The sequence below is a fragment of the Protopterus annectens genome, chromosome 11.part0 (assembly GCF_019279795.1).
Source record: "Protopterus annectens isolate FY-2018-M chromosome 11.part0, PAN1.0, whole genome shotgun sequence".
Lineage (NCBI taxonomy): Eukaryota > Metazoa > Chordata > Ceratodontiformes > Protopteridae > Protopterus > Protopterus annectens.
In genome coordinates this window covers 1,213,287,952-1,213,311,027 of record NC_056745.1, presented here as the reverse complement: position 1 = coordinate 1,213,311,027, position 23,076 = coordinate 1,213,287,952, and the positions used below count along the sequence as shown (strand labels likewise).

The following is a 23,076-nucleotide window of genomic DNA, read 5'->3' as shown; positions in this document are numbered from 1 at the left end:
TCTTAAGTTTACTATGAAACATTCTTGCATTTACATAGATTTCCTTGAGGGACATAGATGGAAAGCTGCACACTAAGAGATATAGAAAACCATGTTGTACACATAGTTAACTTAAACGTAATAGTTTGCATCCACCACATATTTTTGAAAATGTGGTAAGAGGTCAACTTTTAAGAGTTTCTAGGCTCCATGATCAGGAACAAGAATTTGAAACAACTATGTGTTCCACTAGTATGGAATTTATAGAACATGGTTATAAATCTTTTGAAGTTAGTTAAGCATGTGAAAGGGTTAATTTAGACAAAGTAGTGGACGCCCATTTCTTTCACATAAAGAAAGCATAAGAAAGACTGCCCATAATAATTGTTACAGCAATGTAGCTTATTGTATTACTTTTAGTACTGACAGCATATATATAAAAAATATTATTACAAAAAATTGGCATATTCTGTCTTCTGACCCTATTCTACGTGAGTTTGTTAGTGCAGCTCCAAATTTTGTTTATAAAAATAAACAATTGTTGAAAAGACAGCTTTGTTTCCCTAATACAAGTAAATTAAAGTAACCTAGTATTAGAACAACTAGTTTTGGTATCTCTATCAGTGGTAAATGTACTTTTTGTAAATACATTGATGTATCTAATACATTTATACAACTAGACAATGGTAATCACTATGTTTTTAAAGTTAAAGCTAATTGTGACACTAAAAACTTTAGCACAGTGTGTGATTTGTTCAAAATTTTATATAGGAAAAACTAATAAGCGACTAAAGGAACGAATTAGAGACCATTATTATTGTGCCAATAAAGGCCATAGTTATAGTGCTTTAGCTAAACATATACTAGAGAAAGTCACTAACCACTGGTTCAAGTTTATGGCAGTAGAAGTAATTTATGAAAGTTTTAGGTTGGGTGATATAACTAATGTCACAGAAGGGAAAAAATTAAGATGGATTCTTAAACTATCAGCACATAGAGGTGCAGGTTTGAATGAATCAGTACCTCTTAAGCCAGTTCTGAAAGAAAGAAAGCTTCTTAAACAAGTATATTGCTATGTGTGTTTTTATGGCAGTATCCTTTTATGGTTTCTGTCTTAAAAGAAATTGTGCCTTTACATTTTTATGACTATTGTACTTGACTGATTTTTATTGGTAGACATTTAATTGATTGCATTTTAAATATTTGAGATGCTGCTGATTTTTTGTATGGTCTGCAGAAGCAATTTCATCGTGAAAGTGCTCACCTGTGTTCTAATAAAAGTCTGTTTGGATTTTACATTGCTCTTTGCCATCTGCTTTTTATTGGTTTGCTGTGGTGCTGTGTTCTACATGTTTGTTCATTCAGATTTTTAATGGTGTTCTGCTTGGATTTGCATGTCTAAATACTACACTACTTATCTAATTTGATAAATTGGTGTTGTAATGCATAACACAGTTGTAAATTTTATGTTATATAGATAATCATTCATGAAATTAAATGTTATAATCACCAATTCTGACACTATATGACATGGCTGTTTGCAGAAAGTTATACATTAATATATTATTTGACACTTACAGACATTTTATATAAAATTGCTTTGAGAGACTACTTTTGCATATATTATATTACCACTCCGTTTTAGATGTAAATATATTTGAAGCCAATACATGCAATGTTTAGGTTATAGATTACAAATTTGTTTATACTAAAGCATTAATCAGTAGTGCTATTTCATTTTGTTAAATTGTTTGTGAACTTTAGTTAGGTTTTATTTGTGAAATAAGTATTTAGTAGTGATTATGCATTAAGGATGTTCTTACCTTTAAACTTCTAAATGAACAGTGGTTCATAAACACAAAATAGTATAAATTCCCTTTTTTGGGCAGTATTCATATGAATAAATCTAGGTACATTTTGCTGAAATGTTTTTTAATTTGTTTTGAAATTGAAGTAGAAGAAAATTAAAAAAGGGAATTAATAAAGAAAAAAGAAGGAAGAAAGAAATGTAAAAAAAGAAAATTGGAGAGAATAAAAAGGGAAAAGAATGTTTTCTCATGTTATATAGTCTGGAATATACTTACAGTAATATATCTTGGATATAATACATATGAGCTGTACTTGTTTATGATTAGTTTTTCTTTAAGTAGTGGAAGAGAGTTAGGTTTTGTTATCTAAACTTGACAAGGAACTTTTGTGCATCTGTGGGCAGAATTGCTAGAATAAATTTGTAAATAAATGCATGTGTTTTTTTTTAGTTTGTAAATACTTACACTATTTCTTGAACAACTTTTAACTTATTTATTGAGCCATTAAATTATATACAAATATTGGCAATATCGTAGCTTTCAAAGTTTAAACCAAATTGTTACTTAATATTATAAATGACCTGCTTAAAATGCTTTCAGTTAATGTAAATGGAATTAGCAGTGACTATAACAGAAGATCTTTATTCATATATTTAAAATGAAATAATCCTGATATTGTACTGTTATAGGAATCTCATATAATAGTTAAAAATAAGGATTTTTTTTTATCTAGTTTGTTTGTGTCTTTCGGCTTTTCCCGGTTAGGGGTCGCCACAGCGGAACTCCAGTCTACTAATGATTGGTTGGTAGTGGATTTTTCGTACCGGGTTACCAGCCCTGATGCACAACCTTCAACGAAGGCACGCCCCATTCACATATGCCTCCACACAGAAGATGCTCTAGCTGCTGACTAAAAATTTAACACATATCCTTCTTTTAAAAATAAAAAAAAAGAGGAACAGCAATTATTTGGAAAATAAATATAACACCTACAGTTTAGTTATTCGGATCCAGTAGGGATGTTAACTTTAGTTGTTTTAGAATATAATAATTATTCAGGATTGCTAATATATATTGGGTACCAGGTTTAGGAGGTAATATGGCTAAAGAATATTCGGAAATTATAAAATCAAAAATGTAGTATTTTGGCAGGAGATTTTAATACCAGTTTGGACAAAATAGGTACAAGTGCATTAAAAAATCTTAAATTGACTTTCACAAGTAAAAGCTTTCAAACAATGTATTAATGATCTTAATTTAAGTCAGTGCTAATGAAATGTATCTATTTTTCAACCATTATTCCTATATCATGGTACTCTGACTAGAATAGATAGAGTTTTAGTCTCCTCAGTCTTGCAGTATAAAATTGAAAGATATAAGGTTATCCCATTTCCATGCTCAGACCATAATGCTTTATGTTTTAAGTTCCCAATGAATAATATAAATTACTTTACAACTTAGAGAATGCCTGTATGCATAATCAACCTGATTTTAAAGAATGGATGATTAGAGAAGTTATAGAATATGTGGAGCTAAATAACCATAAATTAACAAAGTTATACTAAACATTGGTGAGACCAGTACTATTTTATGTACAGAAACCTGAGCAGTAAAGGCAGAGTAGTTGAGAAAGCTAGAGGGGTTGGAGATGAAGTGCCTTAGACAGGTGCTAGGATACACACTGTGGGAGACAGAGAAATAAGTACATTAGAGCAGAGGCCAAAGTGGTACCAATTGCAGAGAAGGTCAAGGAGAACAGATTATGGTGGTTTAGGCACATGCAGAAAAGTAGAAGAAAATCTGGTGAGTGTTAGGACAGAAAGGAAGAAGGCAAGAAAAAATGAGGGCATCTAACAAAGAGATTGTTTGTGTTGCAGGTCTTCTCTCACAATCAGGCATGACTGTCGTGGAAGGTAGGAAAGTAGTATTGAATTGAGAATGATTGTGAAAGCTGGCATGAGAAAATGGAGGGGGAAAGAGGGATGATGATGAACACTAGAAGACTCTAACACACTATGGAGAAATTCCTTTTTCTTTTACATTAAAGAAGATGAAAAGACATGCATGTTTGGGTCTTGAAAATAGCTCCCAAGTTGCAGGTGAACAACAAAGAAGAAAAAGAAAAATGCATCTTTAACTTGGCATTACCCTTGGCTTCACAATTGCTTTTCTTTTAGGCAGGCATTACCTTAACTTAAAACAAGGGTGCGGTCTTTTGGTATATTACTTCATAACTTTAATAGACAGTTGTCTGGATTACTACTGGTGCTACCATATTTACATTGTATAGTCATGTTATGGGACTGCAAGGCTAGACTTCATCTAAGAAGCTTATGTTTCCATCCACTTGCTCTTTGTAGCAGTTTTAAAGGGTTATATTCTGTAACTATGGTGAACATGCAGGTAGGGCTATAGTTTTTGCAATGCTCAGACTTTACCACAGCACTCCATTATGGTTACCTAAGTCTGCTCCAAGGGTTGAAGTCTGAAACTCAGATACCAGTTAGGATGTTTGTTTCCTCTGAGGAAACCTGGCTAAGTACAGTCCCCACCCCATAGAATCGTCTACCTGCACAATGATTTTTTAATACCTTTATTGAATAATCACTTAAAACCTAGACAAACGCATTTATATGAAGCAAAGCATGTTAACATGTTCTCAGTTACAAACATGATACATCACACACTTCCTTTTATACAGTTACAATATATGGGCGTTCTAAAGACGTGTAAATGGGCGTGCCTTCATTGAAGGTTGAACGTCGAGCTGGCACTTTGGCATTTGTGAAAATTTACTGCCAATCATTAGCGGACCGAAGTTCCGCTGTGGCGACCCCTAATCGGGAAAAGCCTAAAGACAAACAACAACAACATACTATGGGATTACTTTTACATTCATACAAAAAAAATCAAACAGTGGTGCTGTAAAAAAATGGGATACTGGTTTAAAGGAACTTCAAAATAACTTATATAAAGCAAAATTCGATTTGCAAAAGGGGATAAAGAAAAGAAAAATATTAATAAAAATATCAACAAATTCTAACTCATAAAATTGAATTAGACTCGGAAAGGACAAAAATGAATTCTTATGCATCCACTCCTAAAGGTCTTCACAGACATGCTAATAGATCCGAGTTACTCAGTAAAATAAATCAAATTAATTCTTTAATGAGGCTAATAGTAAAAAAAAATCTGATGTTGAAGATATTTTAAATACATTAATAATTGTTTTAAAAATCTAAACAATACAATTATTTGCTTTAAAATGCTTTCTTTGTAATGTATTGGTTTAAATATCACAAGAAAATATAAATCTTATGAAAAAGATTGTTTTTTATGAAATTAAAAAACAAATTAAAGAAATTAAAAAATAATAAGGCACCAGGCCATAATGGTATTATTTCAGAAATGTGTAGACTTTTTCCCATATAACATTGCTGTTTGAAAGTATCTGTTCAAATACAAATTAAATGTGAAAGTCCTCCTTCATGGAAATATTGCTTAACATCTCTGATACCTAAAGAACACAGCAATCCCAAAAGATGTGCACCTTAAAGACCTATTTCATTATTAAATACAGATTATAAGCTATTTTGTCTATTTTAACTGACAGAATAAACATATTTGTAAAAGATTTATTGTATACTGATCAAACTGGACTTTTTCTTCACAGGAAAGCTCATGATAATATAAGGAAATGTTATCAGTTGTTGATTATGTTAATTATAATAAAAGTAAGCAAAGTTTTAGAAGTTTAGCTCTGGAGAAGCCTTTGATACCATTAATTGGAAATATCTTTTTAAATGTATAGAATTTTATGGCTTTCCTAATCAGTTCATTAATTTGTTATTAAATCTGTATAAGAGCTGTAAAGCATATGCAAAAATTGGTGTATTCCTTTCCTTATGTTTAAATATTAATAAGAGTATGAAACAAGGATGCCGTCTTTCCCCACTATTTAATTTTCATATTGAATATTTTTCTGAATATAAGAAATAATCTAAATATTGAAAGTTTTAATATTACTAGCTCATATTCCACACAAGTACAGTTATTTGCTGATGACATTAAAATAGGTATGTAGAAGAAATCATACATTTTTTAGCTTTTAAGTGTTTCTGAAATGAAATTGAGATTTTATTAGTTAATCAAAATAAAACTGATCTAAATACAAAATTCTGGATTAATTAAAGACCGCATGAAATACCTGTGACAATTTATATATTCACATGTATTTTGTTTGGTCTTTAATTAATCCAGAATTCAATTTTGTATTTAGATCACTTTTATTTTGATTAACTAAAAAATCTCATGTTTTATGTGTATCTGTATATTTATATCTAATATATATATTATATATGGGTCTATCTCAAAGTATCGAAACACCACATCGTTGAAGACTATTATTATCAAGATAGCATAGCTGAATCCACATAACATCGAACACCCGGAACCTCAAAAGCTAACCCCAAGAAGAGAATCACTTGGCCACCATGGTGAACCTTGTCCTTAACACAATGTAGTGTGATCTCTGAGTAGGAATATTTAGTTAGTGAGGGGTGTGGGGGGTGAAGCACCCCAGTTTGGGTTTTACTTGCTGTGCTGTTTGTTTTTTTTTTGTCCTGTGGCCAAGTAGTTAGTCTTCCCAGGGTTAGGTTTTGTGGTTCTGGATCTTCGATGTTATGTGGATTTCGTGATATGTCTCGATAATATGGTCTTCGATGTGATGTTTCGATACTTTGAAGTAGACCCATATATATATATATATATATATATATATATATATATATATATATATAAAATATGATCATTTAAATCCAATTGTAAATAACTGTTGCAGTATTATTAAAGATACTGAAACTTCGATTTTATTCCAGTATTATACTGAAACTTTAATTATCTGGAATAAATTAATCTTCAAATAAAAATTTATAACAATGATTCTTCATCCAGTAATCCTTTATATTATTCAGTCTGTAGTTATTGTTCCAATTAAAAATAATAAGTTATAGAAAGACTGTTACTAGGCTAATGATGGGGGGGGGGGGGTCTAAGCCTAGCCAAACCAAATTTTCTCGAAAGAATAATGATGCCCTATAACCAGGACTTCTAAGATGGCTGTACATTGATAAAAAGCTTAATTATAGATCTCCCGGTATGAAAACAGAAACTTAGCAGAGAAGGCCAGTAAACTTGTGTTTTGTAGGTAAATTTCAGTAACTGGCTAGTAAGTGTACTGCCTGGATGCCAGGGGGAAAAAAGAAATACAGAGGACCTGGAAAAAATCAGCTACAAAAACTAAGGAAGAAACACTGACTGGGGAAAGTTCTGCAGCTGTTCAGCAAAAAGCAATATTAAAGGTGCAATCCTACCAGCAGAAGGAGTTGATTTTGACAAAACTGTGGCCGAAGGACAAAGCAGTAAAAGTGGGAGACACCAGTGTTTGTGTAGAATGATTACTCATTGTACACCAGGTAGAATAGAAGCACATTTATTCCACTATTCAGGGAATGTTGAGGTGCAGGTGTGAGATTCAAACTTGTTGTACCCAGCTGTCTTCAAAGTATTCTTCCCTGGAGAGACAAAAATCCTTTTTTTGATGAAGTACATGCTAAGGAGGAAATACAAAAGTTTGTCCAACAAAAAGTGAGATGTGAAATAGAGATTCTGTTGCTGCTTCTTATGGTAATAAAGACCACAGAGAGACTATATCTGTGAATTTTTTTCCAGTGTATCAATAGAAAATGTTGGAGTGAAGGAGGGGAGCATGACAGTTGACTAGAAGAATGGAGAGTACTTTGGAAATGAAGCAGACAGGATTTGGGAGATGGAGATGACCAGTAAGAAAATCAGTAACTTAATGTGGGATTATAGTGTAATAATTGTATGTGTGAAATGTGACAGAACAAGAAAATCCGGAAATATTTGGACTTTTTTCAGAATTTGTTGGACTTGTGGGGGGTGTATGCCATGCCAATAAGTTTTCTCAGTTATTTTTAAGTGTAATGGGGATTGTAAACAGATGCTGCTGTTCTTTTCTTTCTTTCTCCCTTCTCTCTTCTTGTTCAGTTTTAAGAAATGTAGGCAATGTAATGAAAAGAAAAGTGTGGTTAAAAGAGCATGACAAAAGAAAAATTAATGTTCTTTTTCCTGTTCTTGCATGGGGGAAATGATTTGATTGAGGACCTTAGATTGATTTTAGTACCAAATTTTAAGAGTAAGCAAGTAAATGAATAAGAATATTGAATATGATGAGGCTTTTTCTCTAGCAAGTACATGCATGCTCAGTAGCAATTCTGTGGGTGGTCTCCATGTTTCCATGGAAACAATCTGATAAAGAGAAACTAGCTACAGTCTGGAAAGTGATTGATTTGCTGAAGAAAAAAACTGAAGAGAAATTGGCTAGGAGATGATGTTCTCTGAAAGCATTCGGCGATTTTCCCAGCTGGGAGAGCTATAAAGAAAAGACAAAAACAATTAACACTTAGTAGATGCATAGGTTACACCATTCATCTTAAATATATTTAACCTTTCTTTTAGGTTAACTCATGTCTGAGTGTGGCTATCAGTTTGGGACTTTTGTTCCTATTAGGAGGGTAAAACGTCAGTATTTGAAGATGTACATAGTTTTGTGTGTTAGTATTAAGTTTATAGGTTTTAGGGGGTATTGGGGTGTGCGTTTTTTGAGGCCTTTCAATAAAACAAAAAAAGATGTGACATAGGCTCAAATGGATATGACAAGAAACAACTGTATAAAAGTTGTCTGTCAAACAGTGAATGCATGTAACACAAAAGCTGGAACTAGACATTTAACAAAAAAGGTGCTATACATAAAAAGTGAGAATAACTTATAAAATGCAATGATGCTTTCTGTAAAGGCTTTAAATGTCAACAGTCTCACACAAAAATAGAAAAAAGAAAGAGTAGTGAACTATATTAAAAATGTAGAGTGCAAATGGCTATGTTACAGGAGACACATTTTGAACATGTGAATTTGATAATGAAAGGTTTTTAGGATGGTTATTCAGTGGAATACCTGGATAACGGAAAAGAGGTGTAGTTATTAATTGCAAGAGAAGCTCCAGTAATGATAGAAGAGAATAAAAAACATAATGGCAGATTTGTAGTGCTAAGAGGCTACTCACAAGGGTGGAGGTTTACACTGGCATGTATTTATATTCCACCTAAAACTGTTGTAATGGAGCTTAAGAAAATTCTGGGAGAAATAATCTCTTTTCAGCAACGAGTATTATAGTTGGGGACCTGAATGTGATTTGCAACAGTAATGATGTGTCTGTGGGGACCAGAAGGGAAAGTATAATAAAGGAAGGTAGATTTTAGAAGAAATTTATGAAAATATTTAGCATGGAAGATGTGAATTCAGTAATAGGAGTTTAGAGTGAATTTACCTCTTATTCCCCAAGATATACGGCTAAGCTAGACATAATTTACATTTCACAGGAGCATGCGCATTTAATTGAAGGTCTTGATACACATGCAATAGCTATTTTCAGATCATGCGCCAGTAATAACTAAAGTAAAAACATAGGGTAATGAAATAAAAATGAGACGCTGGTGCTTTCCCACCTGTCTGTTGAAAAGAGAGGAATTTAAGGAATGGGTAGTGGAGATTATTCAGGAAAGGATAGAAATTTCTTCTGAAAATATAGCTAGGGAGTGGGATAAAATTAAGGTGGACTTTAAAAAAATAGGGTGGAACTAAAAGAAAGGGAACTATGGTTAAGAAATAAGAATTATGTAGAGGGTCTGACAAATGTTAAAGTATTGCAGAATAGGGGGAATCTCATCGAACAAGGAGAGGATCAACTGCAGAATGCAAAGTAGAAAATAAGGGATTACCTCAGTAATATACATGAGTTTAAAAAGATTGCCGTTAAATAGATTTTTTTTTATAGTAACAGTAGAGCACAAATCTTTTAGCACAATGACTCAGAGAACAGAAAGTAGAAAGGGCTGTCACCAGGCTTAGGAAGCCTATAACAAGGAAGGTAACAAGATCCTGTAGAGGTATTAGAAATATTTCAGAACTTCTATGAAAGTCTGTATAAAGCAGAGCTGTAGGTAAATCAAGAAAAGATACAAATGGAAATGTTTATTCAAAAATTAAATATGCTAAGGTTAGAGGTAGAGGAGGCTCAATTACGAATGGTGAGGATAGGAGAGGAGATAACAATTATGATGTATAACCAAATCTACAGGAAGTCCCCAAGAAAAGATAGCTTCCAAACTTCCGCAGGAATACTAGGAGGGAAAAAACTGAAAGATCTGGAGAGTTTCGTTTAACAGTATTTCAATAATAAACCATTATTATAAAGTGTTCATGTCTGTAGTGGCTAAAAAGAATGAGAAATGTAGTGCCAAAATTGATAGATATGGATCAGTGTGGTTTTGTGGAGGGGAGGCAAACATTTGACAACATTAGCAGAACACTGATGATCCAGAGGGAAGCAGAGTGTAAGAAATAAGAAGTAAGAAAATACCATTGTTGTTAGTCTTGATGCATAGAAAGCATTTGACAGACTAAGCTGGGACTTTATGAGGGGGGCAATGGAAACATTTGCATTTCCTGAAACATTATAAGGTTGATTATGAGGATATATGAGGGATCGGAAGTGGATGAGATCCTCCTTGATAATTTCTGCTTGAGCAGAGGAACCAGGCAGGGGTGTCCTCTTTCTCCTTTGTTATTTGCATTATATTTAGAACCACTGGCAAAGAAAATAAGGGACTCAGAAATTCAAGGATATATTTGGTGTGGTAGTCAAGAAAAGCTAGCTCTATTTGCAGGCGATGTTATACGTGACAAAACCAGAAAGGGACATCACGGTGTGTGGAACATTTTGAGACAGTTTCAAAATCTTTTTGCAATACAGAATTAATGAAGCTAAAACAAAGGCAATAGCAGTAAATTATGTACCTATACACAAATTGGTTCAGCAATGTCCGTATTTATGGGGACATGATAAAATGAAGTATTTAGGAGTATGGATTAAAAATGATTCTGCTGTGGCAGCTAAGGATTTGTGGGAAGAGACTAAACAAACGATAATACAAAAAATTGAGAAAATGGGAGCTTTGTTATATGGATATGGATAGTAAGATACAAGCAGTCAAAATGTTTTTGTCCCTTTAGTGTTATACATAGGTCAGGCATATTTTTATCAACCAGAGAAGACCTTGTGGATAGCAATTAATAAAGAGCTGAGGGACTTTTATCTGGGAGGGGACAATAGCAAGATTCAAGTTGGGATAAGCTGATTCTTCTAGTAAAACAGGGTGGATTGCGATTACACAATTTGAGGGGGTATTTCAGAGCTACATAGTTAAGGCTCCTATATATAGCGCAATCAGAAAACTAAAATTCAAAGAGGAAAGGGTTGATGTTGAAACAGGAGGGAAGCTCAAGAAACAAGGAGAGAAGTAGATTTTGGAAGCAGGCCTTTAAGGAGAGTATTGTTAATAATACAGAATATTATATACATAAAATAGCAGAAAGTATTCTAAGAACTCAGCCAACACAGGAATGGAGAAAGGAGATTCTGCCGATAGGGGTGACTCTAATTAGGAAAATGGAGAATAGGCAATAGGGAACTGGAATTTATTAGAGAAAACTGCCAAAGGAACCAAGATATTGAGAGTAAATAACCAGAGAAGGAAAGGTAATAGAATGGGAAGAGGCCAAGAATTTGTTTGGACTGCAGGTTAGAGATTGCCTTCCCTATCAAGGATTGATATCGGAGTATAGGAAAAGAGAAAGAAATGGGGGGGGGGGTACTAAATGAAAGACCAGCACTGGTACAGTTTTTAGTAGAATCTAGAATAGAACCTGCCATTAAAAAAAGGAATAATTAGTAGAGCATATAAAATATTGCATGATAAGAATCAATCAGAGGAGGTTAGAAAGGACTGGGAAGAGATATTGAATAAGCATTTCACAAAGAAGCAATGAGAGGATATATGTATGTCTCCCAAATATGCAATAAGAGTCTAGAAGATTTAGGATTTTTGCTTGGAAATGTTTATATAGAAATTTTTATACCCCAAGTAGACTCCAGAGAATTTTTTCTCGGGTAGACCGCAAATGTTGGAGGTGTGACTGGGAAGAAAGAGGTACTTGGGAACATACTTTCTAGGAGTGTGGTAAGTTGGCCAACTTTAAGCATTACCTGCGGGAAGTACTGTCAGAGATGCTGGGTGGGCAGATTGGTGTGACGAGGGAGATGATTTTCCTGAACTATGAAAAGTAATCTGAATTGCCAAGACATGGTAAGGCCTTGCTGTGTCTAATTATGGTGACTGCCAAAAAAGGAGTTACTAGAAAATGGAAATCAAAATCTAAACCAATTGTATTAAAAGTAGTGAATATAGTAACAGAGATAAAACAACTAGAATTGAGATCTTTAGAAAAAGGGTGGGAGTAAACTACATAGGAAAAATGGGAATTGTGGGAACAATACATACAGGGGAGAAATGAGGTTTAAGAGAAGCAGGACTTAAATGAGCTATGTAGTGTTTGACTGAAAATGATTGGATAGGTAAATGATGTATAATGTTTACAACTGGGAATGTGTCAGTATGATTTGTGATGTAAAATGCTTGCAACTAGGATTGTGTCAGTGAGGTTTGTTTTCACTTCTGTAAATGTATAATTGCTTATGTTGTAAGTGATGGTTTAATAAAGATGTTTCTTTAACAAAAAAGGGCAGGAATTGAATAATTTATGTAATGTTGCAAACTTACCTTGACAGGTTAAATCAGGGGTCAAGCCCTCCTGCACCCCCCAGACCCCGCTACTTAAATATACCAACTCCGAGATCGTGCTACAGTGTAGGAAAGGGATATTTTCCCTTTCTGCACTGTACTCCGTTAAAGTGCGATCTCGGAGTTGGTATATTTAAGTAGCGGGGCGGGGGTATGGGGGTACAGGAGGGCTTGCCCCCTTCCTACACTCTTTAGGCTTTTTGTTTTTGTTGTTAAAATTATTTTAACTGTGATTCGATGTTTTAATAGTTCGATGCATAATGTTCGATGTTTATGCATTTGAACCATTAACTTTTCGTTATAATGATACTCACCCAAATTTGCTTATGTCACATGTGATAATTCAATAAAGGTGTTTAAAAAATTATGTCCTATATCCAAATAGGACATTGAAGCCAGGCATTTATAAGCTACTTCTGTCCATAAGGGACGTGAGTGCCAGGCCCAGTGTAAATTTCCTATTCCCCATCCACTGGTCTAGGTTGTGACCCAACTGGATAATAGACAAACTTGGCTTCACATAAGAGGGGCAATCTCTGGAATATATCTGTCTCTCCAGCATGTTCTGTTTATGTCACTGACAAAATTCAGGTCCCTGTGCTTTATATTTCTGGTGCTCTTTCACTTACAAATATGTCTGATATTCATAAGTTTGGGGTTTGTGGATGCCTTTTAAGCCCAGCAAACTTTATTCAGATTTTTATGGCATTCTTTAAAACAAAGATCATCCTTTGCTAATTATAGTAGACCATGGAAACAAGGTGGTTTAGGATTTCAATTACCTTGAGAATTACATCTGTTCTATAATTATTTATTTATTTATTTATTTTATTTGCAGTTGTTTAACCAGGATAGTCCATTGGGCCTGAATAACCCGTTTTCAATGGAGTCCTGGGGAGAAAAGCTCCTCATACAGATTACACAAAGGTTAATATACAAACATAGATTAAATGAAGATTACAGAGGTAAACAAACTAAGATTAATATACACACATAGAATGAATGAAGAGTACAGAGGTAAAACAGACTGATCAAAAGTATTTCAATCAAAATTAATTTTTTTTTTTTTTGGACAGGTAGTTAGATTCAGTAAGGAAAGGAATTGCGAGATTCTAGTAAGGAGTTGTATAATAGAAGCAAGCAAGAATTTGTTACCTGGGATTTGAAAGAAGGAAGGGAAAGAGTGTTGAAGTAAAGTGTAAGTTATGAGGGATGGGAGCAGGAGCATTCCCATGCGGAAGTTAGATGAGAGTGGAGTGATTTTTTAAAGGATGGGAGGCTAGTAATGGTACAAATGGAGGGGGGAAGGGAGTTCCATAGGCGTGCTAGAGAGTGTGAGAGGAGGTATTGTCCTGGGGGGTGGAAGGGTCTGTAAACTTCTATAAGGTTTTGATTGTTGGATCTGAGAAGTCTTTGTGTGTGGTGCATTTTAAAGGTAGTGGAGAGGGAGGGACTGAGGGATGGCTGGAAAATGAGTTTATGAGCATAGGTGAGGTGAGTGTAGGAGAGGTAGTTGGGAAGCTCAAGCCAGTATAGTTTGTGGAGAGATTCACAGTGATGGGTTGATGATTTGTTGCTAGTGGCGAATCTGGCTATTTTATTGTAACAAGAGGACAGTTTGGTTTTGAGAGATAATTGTAGGTTTGTTAGAAGAGGAGCTCCATAGAGAAGGGAGGGTAAGAGAAATGTAGTAGAGAGAGTAAGTTTAGTAGTTGAGGCGAGGAACCGATTGTGTCGGTAGAGCATGTCAAGTTTTTGGTGGTTTTTTTTATGTTTAGTAGTAGATGGGAGTTAAATTTGAGCCTGTCATCTATTTGAACTCCTAGTAGTTTGGTTTCAGATACCAGCTCAAGAGGTGTTGTATTTTGGCTGGTGATGGAGAATAAATTTTGATCGAAATTCTTAGTTTTAGAGGAGGTAAAAATCATAAGTTTAGTTTTAGCAGCATTGAGTGTTAGATGGTTGTCTTTCATCCATTGTTCTGTGGTAGAGAAGGCATCTTGAGTTAGTTTTAAAAGAGTTGGTATGGATGGGGCAGCACAGATGATTGTGGAATCATCTGCATATTGGATAACGTTAGCAAGAGGGATAGAGCGGTAAAAGTCATTAATGAAAATGTTGAAGAGGAGGGGGCCCAGTATGGAACCTTGTGGGACACCTGTGGGGGTGATGAGGAAAGAGGAGGTGGCCTTTTTCCATTTGACAGCTTGTTGCCTATTGGAGAGATAGCTGGTAAACCATTTGAGGGGAGAGGTTTAGGTTAGCTAGTTTAGTAAGAAGTAGGTTATGAGAGATAGTGTCGAAGGCCTTAGAGAGATCGAGAACGAGGGTAGATACAGTGAAGCCAGAATCTCTAGCTTTATTCACAGTTTCAAGGAAGGAAAGGAGGGCAGTCATAGTGCTATGATGGGGTCTGAATCCGTGTTGGGTAGGAGTTAATAGGTTGTTGTCTAAGAGATGGGGGAGGAGCTGAAGGTGGATACATTTCTCTAGGACTTTAAAAATGAGAGAGAGGATGGCGATGGGACGGAAATTGGAAATATTAGTATTATTTCCTCCTTTGTGCAGGGGAATGATGTAAGCTTTTTTCCAGATTTCAGGAACAAGACCTTCCCGGATAGAGCGGTTGATTAGGATGCTGATAGAGAGGGCAATGGCTTCAGCAGCTATGCTGAGGAAGTATGAGGGGATGTTATCAGGGGCATTGGTGCATGGTTTTAGTTTCTGCAGGAGTTTTCTTATAGTAGAAGTAGGAATAGGTTTAATGAAAAATGGTGGGGGTTGAGAAGGTGAGGAATTAGAGAAAGAAGTTGGAAGGGGAGATGGGTGAGGAGAAGTGGAGGTAGGAGGTGGATTGTTATTTGAAAAAGAAGTAAGTTTGAAAATAGTCAATAAAGAAAGAATTGAATTGGGTAGCAAGATCAGAGTCTTGTACATTTGGGGAGGGGTTAGGGTTTTCTGTAGTACCAGGTTTTAAGAGGGTAGTTATACCTCTCCAGAACTTTTGTGGGTTGGTTTTATGGTTGCTTTGAAGTCGGACGAAGTAGTTTTGACGGTCTGCTGAGATAAGCTTTTTAACTGAGTTACGAAGAGTTTTGTATTCATTAAGGTTAGATGTAGATTTGTTCCTCTGGTATTGTGTCCAGGCTTTATCTCTAAGTCGCATGGTGGCTAGTGTACTTTTAGTAATCCAGGGGGTGGCTTTCCTTTTTATTCTTTTGGTTATTAAGGGAGCATGATTATTTAGGAGATGTAGGAAGGTAGTATTAAAGTGAGTTATTGCATTTACAAGTGGTAGAGTATTTAGAGGGTACCAGTTAAGTGATTTAAGGGCGTCAGAGAAAGCTTCTGGGTTAAAGTTTCTATGACATCGGGTAGTTAAGTAAGTATGAGTAGCTAGTAAGGGAGAAGGAAAACGTCTAGCGAAGATGGGAAGGTGGTCATTGAGGGAGTCAGGGAGGGTTCCACTGTCAGGATAGTTGTGGGGGTGGGAGACTAGAATCCAGTCTAAAATGTTGCCACTAGTGAAGTCTTTGGATGGCCTAGTTATGGAGTTGATGAGTTGAGAGTAGTTGTATAGGTTGATGTTGAGGGGGTGAGTAGGGGACTGAATGGAAGACCAATTAATATTGGTGTCTCCCATGATTATAGTTTCATTACAGATGTTAGTTGATAGCCAGGAGGGGATTTCTTCGAGTATTGGGACATTGTCTCCAGGGGGAATGTAAAGAGAGGCAATGTATATAAATTTATGTTTGTTTAGCTGAAGATGAGCTAGTATTAATTCTGCATTAGTGAACCTTGGAATGGCTTTATTGTAGGGTGTTATAGATAGGGAGGAAGATTTGATTAGAGCCACTCCACCACCTTTTTTATGGGTTCTGTCTGTTCTGATGATAGAGTAATTGGGTGGTAATATCTCTTCATTGTTTACATGTGGTTTTAGCCAGGTTTCAGATATAGCTAGGATGTCTGGTTTGTTATGGAGTAGCCAGGCATGGAGATTTGAAATTTTGTTAGCTAAACTTTGTGCATTAAGAGATGCAAGTAGGATGGATGTAGTTATTGAGGAGGAGGGGTTGGGCCTGGGTTAGGGTGTATATCACCAGATAAAAGTATGGAAGTTAGAAGTTGAGTTAAGTAGTGGAGGCATTTGGATTGTTTCGATTGAGAGGTATAAGTTGATAGAGTAGTGGGAGGTATGGAGGGTAGAGTAGTTGATGAGGTTTTAAGAGGGGGGAATAGTTTGAAATGAAAACATAGGTTGTTGCTGAAGGGATATAGTTCAGGGGAGATTGAGTTGAAGAAGTTGGATTGTGAAGTATGGAGAGGGCAGGTTGTTTGTGAGAGTGGTGAGTGGGTGATGGGATAAGGTTGGGTAAGACAGTAGATGTAGGTAAGGTTCAGGAGGAGTAGTAGTAATTGGGAAGGATGAGTATTTTTTAAGCATGTTAGGGTATTGATAAGCAATGTAGTGGTGTTGAGTAAGGAGGAGGGAGAGATGTGAAGTAAGGGTTGTATGAAAGTGGGAGGAGATAGGAAGAGGAAGGGGTGGAGTTTCGAGGTTGGAGAGGAAGTAGGAGTGGTTAGATGGGTATAAATGTAGATGCAGTGGGGGTGGGTGGGAATTGGGGGTAGGGGAGCGGAGTGAGCCCGCAGGGCGAATGGAGCGGGTAGAGACAAAAGGAATAGAAGTTAGAGAGGAAAACTATCAGCAATGGAGTTAGCTACAGGTTAGATAGGTAGGACCTGAGTGGAGAAGGTCTGAGATGGTACAGGAGTCTACCGAAAAGGAGAGCCAGTGGGGCAAAGTACTGAAAGGGCACAAGGTGAGTATGAAGAGGATCAGGTCAAGGACATAAGAAATTAGTTGAAATTACAGAGGTAGAACAGAGAGACGCAGAGAAAGATGGATAGGATAAAGGTGCCACCTAGTGAGAAGATCTGGTATTGTAGGTAAGTGTGTAAGGGAGCTAACTGGTGTAGAACTGTGGTAGAAGAGATGCATAGTAAGAGGGTTTAGGTAAGTGGTAGAGGTGAGTTGGCTGTTGGGTAGATAGAGAGGAGGGGCAAGGGAAGCTGGCTGCTCAAGCTCACTGCGAACTTTGGAGCCCTGAAGCAAGTAGTAGATGGGTCTGATTTACAATGTGGACTTAGCCCATAACATACTTTCTTTCTTCCTTGATAGAGGGTGCTGAGAAAAGAAGCTGGTAGATGAGGTCGCTGGACTTTGGATGGGATTCTTATCTCACCAGGTAGGTAGTGGTTATATTAGGAGCAGGAGAAATTTGAGCTGTGTACTTTGGGGAGAAAGAGAGACAAATATACATTAGAGAAAAGTTAGCATTCGGCATATATATAAGTAGTATAAGCTAGCAGTAACAAATGCAACATTTCAAACATTCACATTTAAATATGAGGTAGGTACATATATTTATGCAATCTAAGCATGTCTCTAGCATTTCAAAGGAATAGCCTACATGGTAGTTGCAAATACAATATTACAACATTCGCAGTTAAGTATGAGGTAGATACATACATTTAGGCATTCTAAGCATGTCTCTAACAAATCAAAGGACTAGCATTCAGGATAGTTGCAAAGGAACAAAAAATACAGTGAATAAGGTCAGCATTTAAGCAGTCCAGGCAAGATAGGATATATGTTATTCCACTAATGGCCTGTAGGTGCAAGCTAAGCAATAAATGAGGGGGCCCTCACTCCCTAGGGATATTTGTCTGGCAGGCGGTGCAGCATGAATTCCCTTAAAAATCTTGGGGACTATTTCCTGGAAGCTGCTTAAATAGAGCAGCTTTATCAAGTGCCAGGTCCCAAAAGAAATACCCTTTGCAGATATTATTATTATTATTATTGCATAATATTATTAATTTACTTATATTGGTTAGATTCCTCTTATGTAGCACAGTGGAAGCTAATGGATATATCCATTTGTGAAAACTATTAGTTAAAATCAACTGTGACTCTTTGAATATTATTAGTAATCAAATGAATTGGATAATTAAATGCTTTTTTGAAAATCCTTTTTACTAGTCTAATTTGAATTGCATTAATTCATTGCTCAAAACCATTAGAAAAGCCATCTTCAAACGTTCATCTCTGAAATGTTTTTTTCACCATTTTACCCATGTCATATGTAAAAGTGTTTATGGAAGCAAACAATTTATATGCATTTAAAAGAAAATAATTGTATTTACTGGTTAAATGTTATATGAGATCTAAAAAGAACATAAGAACTTTAAACAAATAGTTAAAACAGATCAATTATTAAAGAGTTATACCCATTAGCTGAGTTTTGTCTTACTATACTGAGTTGTAATAACTATTTTGATATTTCAAATTTTATTTTATTTTGTAAATATATATGTATATATATTCTAATTTTGTGTGTTTGTACCTGGTTCCTTTTTATTTTTTATCCATTATATTTAAAAAAAATGGTAAAAGAAAAAGAAATTGTGACTCTACACTGATGTGACTTCCATCGCATATAACAAGGTTTGTTTTCCTCCACTTTACAATCTTTCAGTCAAGCAAAATTTGTTGTGGGCATTTCTGTAAAACACTTAACTTTTTTGTAATCATTGCCATTCATGCAAACTGTTGGACTATAAATACCACCTGTTGTTCCTAAAACATTTACAGTCAATTTCATTGGAGTTGCCCAGAAGGTGATCTCTTGAAATGTAACAGAGATCGTGTGGACATAACTAACCCTGACAAGTCAAGTCACGGTAAAGTTAATTCTGTATATACTTGTCTTACATAACTGGTTTTCATTGTTGTGAGAGACATTGATTTATTCATTCAAAATCTTTTTGTGGTTGTAAGAAATCTTTTTTAAGCCAGTTTATCTTAATTTCATATTACTTGTGGTGGAAATGTTTTGATTTATGATTGTCATTAATAGTAAAATTTCATTTTCAAGAAATATAAGAATTCCTCTCATGATTTGTAAGCCTAATTATGTGTGTAGATATGTGCTCGTGCATGGGCTGACGTGTGTGTGTGGATAACGGTAAAAGTTAAAAATTTATATACTTGGTGCTGTAGATGAGACTGCTGCTAATTCATTCAAAATCTTTTTGTGGTTGTAAGAAATCTTTTTTAAGCCAGTTTATCTTAATTTCATATTACTTGTGGTGGAAATGTTTTTTCAGAGTAATGTAATTTATAGATAGTGGCATTTTATCTTAGATTTTTGTTTAAGTCACTGGCAGCAAGAAGGGGACATTTATTTGGTTTCTAAACCTATTTTGTGTATTGTGTATTTTATTTCAGAATAAGAATACCTGTATTGAAAAATGCTCTTCATTGTCGTTTAGATGATTTTGTTGTAGTCGTGCAGTGGTGGTACACAACTTGTATTCCTTCAAAACTGTTGCTTTACTCTCTTTCCTAATTATTTTCTGTTTCTGTTTTTGTTTATAGTTACTTGGAATAAAAAGTTTACACCAGAGTATCCTCAATGGATAAACTTGGGATGAACTTTGGGGGAGGCCCCAGCAGAAAAGAACTCCTTGAGACCATAGAAGGTCAGAAAAAACAGCTTGTTCAATACCAGACTCGGTTCAAGGATGTTGTAAGAGCCTACAAAGGCCTGCTGAAGGAAAAGGAGGCTTTAGAAGCCAGTCTGAAGGTGTTGACTGCTTCCCAAGAGGCTGACTTAAGTGTGAAAAGTTCATTGCCACCCAGCACCTCTGTGCCTAGGAGTTCAGTTTCAGATGTTGGTGATGATGGATGCTCAGTCCACAGTGAAGACAGCACTGGGACTGCAGCCAGTATGGACACTGCCACAAGCCAGACTAGCAGTACAAAGGGTGAATTGGCTGAAGAGGAAAAAGGCACATTGGAACCATTGGCATTAGTACCCTCTACGCAGAAGGCTGAAGAGACAAGTGGATCAGAAAGTGGTGTCAGCACAAGCAGTGGAGAGCAAAACCCTGTCAGTGAATCAGAGCGAAGGATACTACAGCTTAAGACCCAGCTGGCAACACTAACAAATGCCTTGGCAACAGTGACTCAAGAAAAGTCCAGAATGGAGGCCTCTTACCTGGCAGAGAAGAAGATGATGAAGCAAGATTTTGAGGACCTGTCCAGTAGAAGTGAAGAAGAAAAAATCAGATATGAAGCAGAGATTAAAAACATGCAGGAACAGCTGGCAGAAGTCAGAAGTCGCTTGATCACCCAGCAACATGAACGTGCACAGGAGCAGAATGATCATGCTGTAATGTTGCGCGAGCTGCAGAAACTTTTGCAAGACGAAAGAACTTTGAGGCAGGATGTTGAACTAAAAATGGAAGAAATGAGGGTGTCCTTAGCAGAGCAAAGCTATGCTGCAGACAGAATAGGAGATTATGAACTTCAGAAGAAGAAGCTCTTGGAAGAGGTGGAGAAGCTAAAAAAGATGCTACAAGATGTTGAGATAGAGAAGCAGAAGCCTGACCCCCGACTACAAAAACTGCAGGAGGAAATGGAGAATGCAAAGGCCAATTTTCAAATTCAGCTGCAGCAGGAACTGAAAAAGGTAAACTGTACCATGCATATAAGAGCTTCCATGTTATTAGTTATGTGGGAAGGGCACATAGTTTGAGTTTTTTATCCATAGTTCAAAAGTATGCATTCAATGGGAATCTGTAACAGTGCAACAGTTTCAATACATTGCAGAATTGTAGTTGATTAGTAAAAGTGATCAGTGTTGGTGGGTTTTTCCCCCACACAGTCGGACTAGTAATTCATAAGAAAACTTTTAAGTGGTTTGCATTTAAACCAACTTACCAAGAAATGTTAAGAGCATGTTTTGGTTTGTGCTAAAAATTTGAATGATATAACAAATACTGAATTTTTTGAAGCACTTGCATGTTTTTCTCTCTTTGCCTCAGCTACCCTTATGTCTTTCATTGGCTCCCTCTTGATCACCTAGCCCATTCCTTCCCCATCACAGGGACAAGGGCCGAAGGGGAGAGGTTATCATTCAGACAGCCATCAGGGGTGATCCTGGATTGTTTTTTTATTGTTTTTATGACCTTATGTCATGCATGCAGTCAGTGAAGCACTGGGGAGGATGTGCAGTGGACTGATTGCAGAAGATGTCCACTTATTTCAGCAAGGGGCATTTCTCTCCAAGTAGCTGTACCCCTTCCCTCAAAGCATAAGTGGTCTTTTCTCTGGTCTCCTGTGGGGAAAACACACTGCCCAGTTTGCCTTCCCCCTTCAAGTGCACACAACCCTCCCCACCCCCACCTAGAGAGGTGAGCCCTTCAGTTATTCTCCTCCTCCCTGCCTAGCACTTTCAGTGCAGGGGCCACTAATTGAACCCCACTTATTTGGAATATAATTCAGAGCTCCAACCCTGTGTGCCAAGGAGACAGACTTTGAATATTTTTTTAAGTAGTGTATACCTGATTTATTGTGAAATAATTAATTGACCTTTCTATGTATCCCTTACCTAAAAATGTAGTTTGGGCTGCTTAAACTAGTATTGATTTACAAGGATAAACATGTTTTGAACTAGCATTATCCTTGTGAACATTACTTGCTTAAACAGTTCTTCTGTACTTGGTTTAAAATCACATGTCACCAAAGCCCAAGTACTAGAAACCAGAATGGTATATGCAGTGTGCAAGATGCATTTACAAACAACGAGTCCTGCAGGCTGCTTTGTGTATTTATTGATTTGATGTTTTTTTTCTTTCTTAACTTGTGGTATAAGCATGAATGTTATGATTATATTTGCTGACAAAGTAATAAATATTAAAATGCAACAGTGACAAACCTCAAAGTATGTGTGGTACTTAGTTTACTGCTATAGTCTTTATTTTCATTTATTTTATAGCACAAAAAGACTTGAAACTGTATCTGATGTTCTTCATCTCACATTGCTGCAGTCCTTACTTATGGGTAGTCCGCTGTCCTCGGTCGGCCCGAATACCAAAGTATTAGGCTGACGTCGGTCATGGGCGCCTAGATCTGACATCAGAGCGTCAGGGTATAAAGGTGCATGACCGACGTCATATCCTCAGTCTTTTTTGCCGCATGGTCCGATGCAGAAGCAGCGTTGCAAGTACCGTTCGGCGTTCTGAAATTTTTCGTTTTCGGAGTTTCAGACCGATACCAAGTTGGGCTAAGTACCCCGTTGGGGAATATTTTTGTTTTTTCTTGCCTCAGTTACTTACCGGATGTCAGAAAAAGTGAATAATTGTATTTCTTGTGGGAAACAGATACCGCATAGGGATTACCACTCGTTTTGTATTCCTTGTTTGGGTCCGGAGCACGACGTAGTTGGGTGTCGGTTTTGTGCTAGGTTTAATAAGCGCACTATAAAACGGAGGTTAGATTACGCTAGGTTAGTCTTTGGCAAGAGGTGTAATTATAATATGCCGTCGGATGTTCCGACGCCTGCTTCTACTAAGAAGCGCAAAGACAAATCTTTAAAGCCTAGGCAAGATGATTCGTCCGTTACAGACGCCGGATCTTTAGAAGCTACAGCTG

The 23,076-nt window shown here is 36.2% G+C and overlaps 1 protein-coding gene across 1 annotated transcript in view; it reads left to right on the top strand.

The window, feature by feature from the left end:
- GCC1 (GRIP and coiled-coil domain containing 1) overlaps positions 1-23,076 on the top strand; it is a 270,668-nt gene that overhangs the window by 138,648 nt on the left and 108,944 nt on the right. Inside the window, exon 2 of the mRNA XM_044088577.1 lies at positions 20,017-21,112. Within this exon, the coding sequence (XP_043944512.1) occupies positions 20,054-21,112 (1,059 nt within the window). The 5' untranslated portion in view covers positions 20,017-20,053. The remainder of the gene's footprint in view (positions 1-20,016; positions 21,113-23,076) is intronic.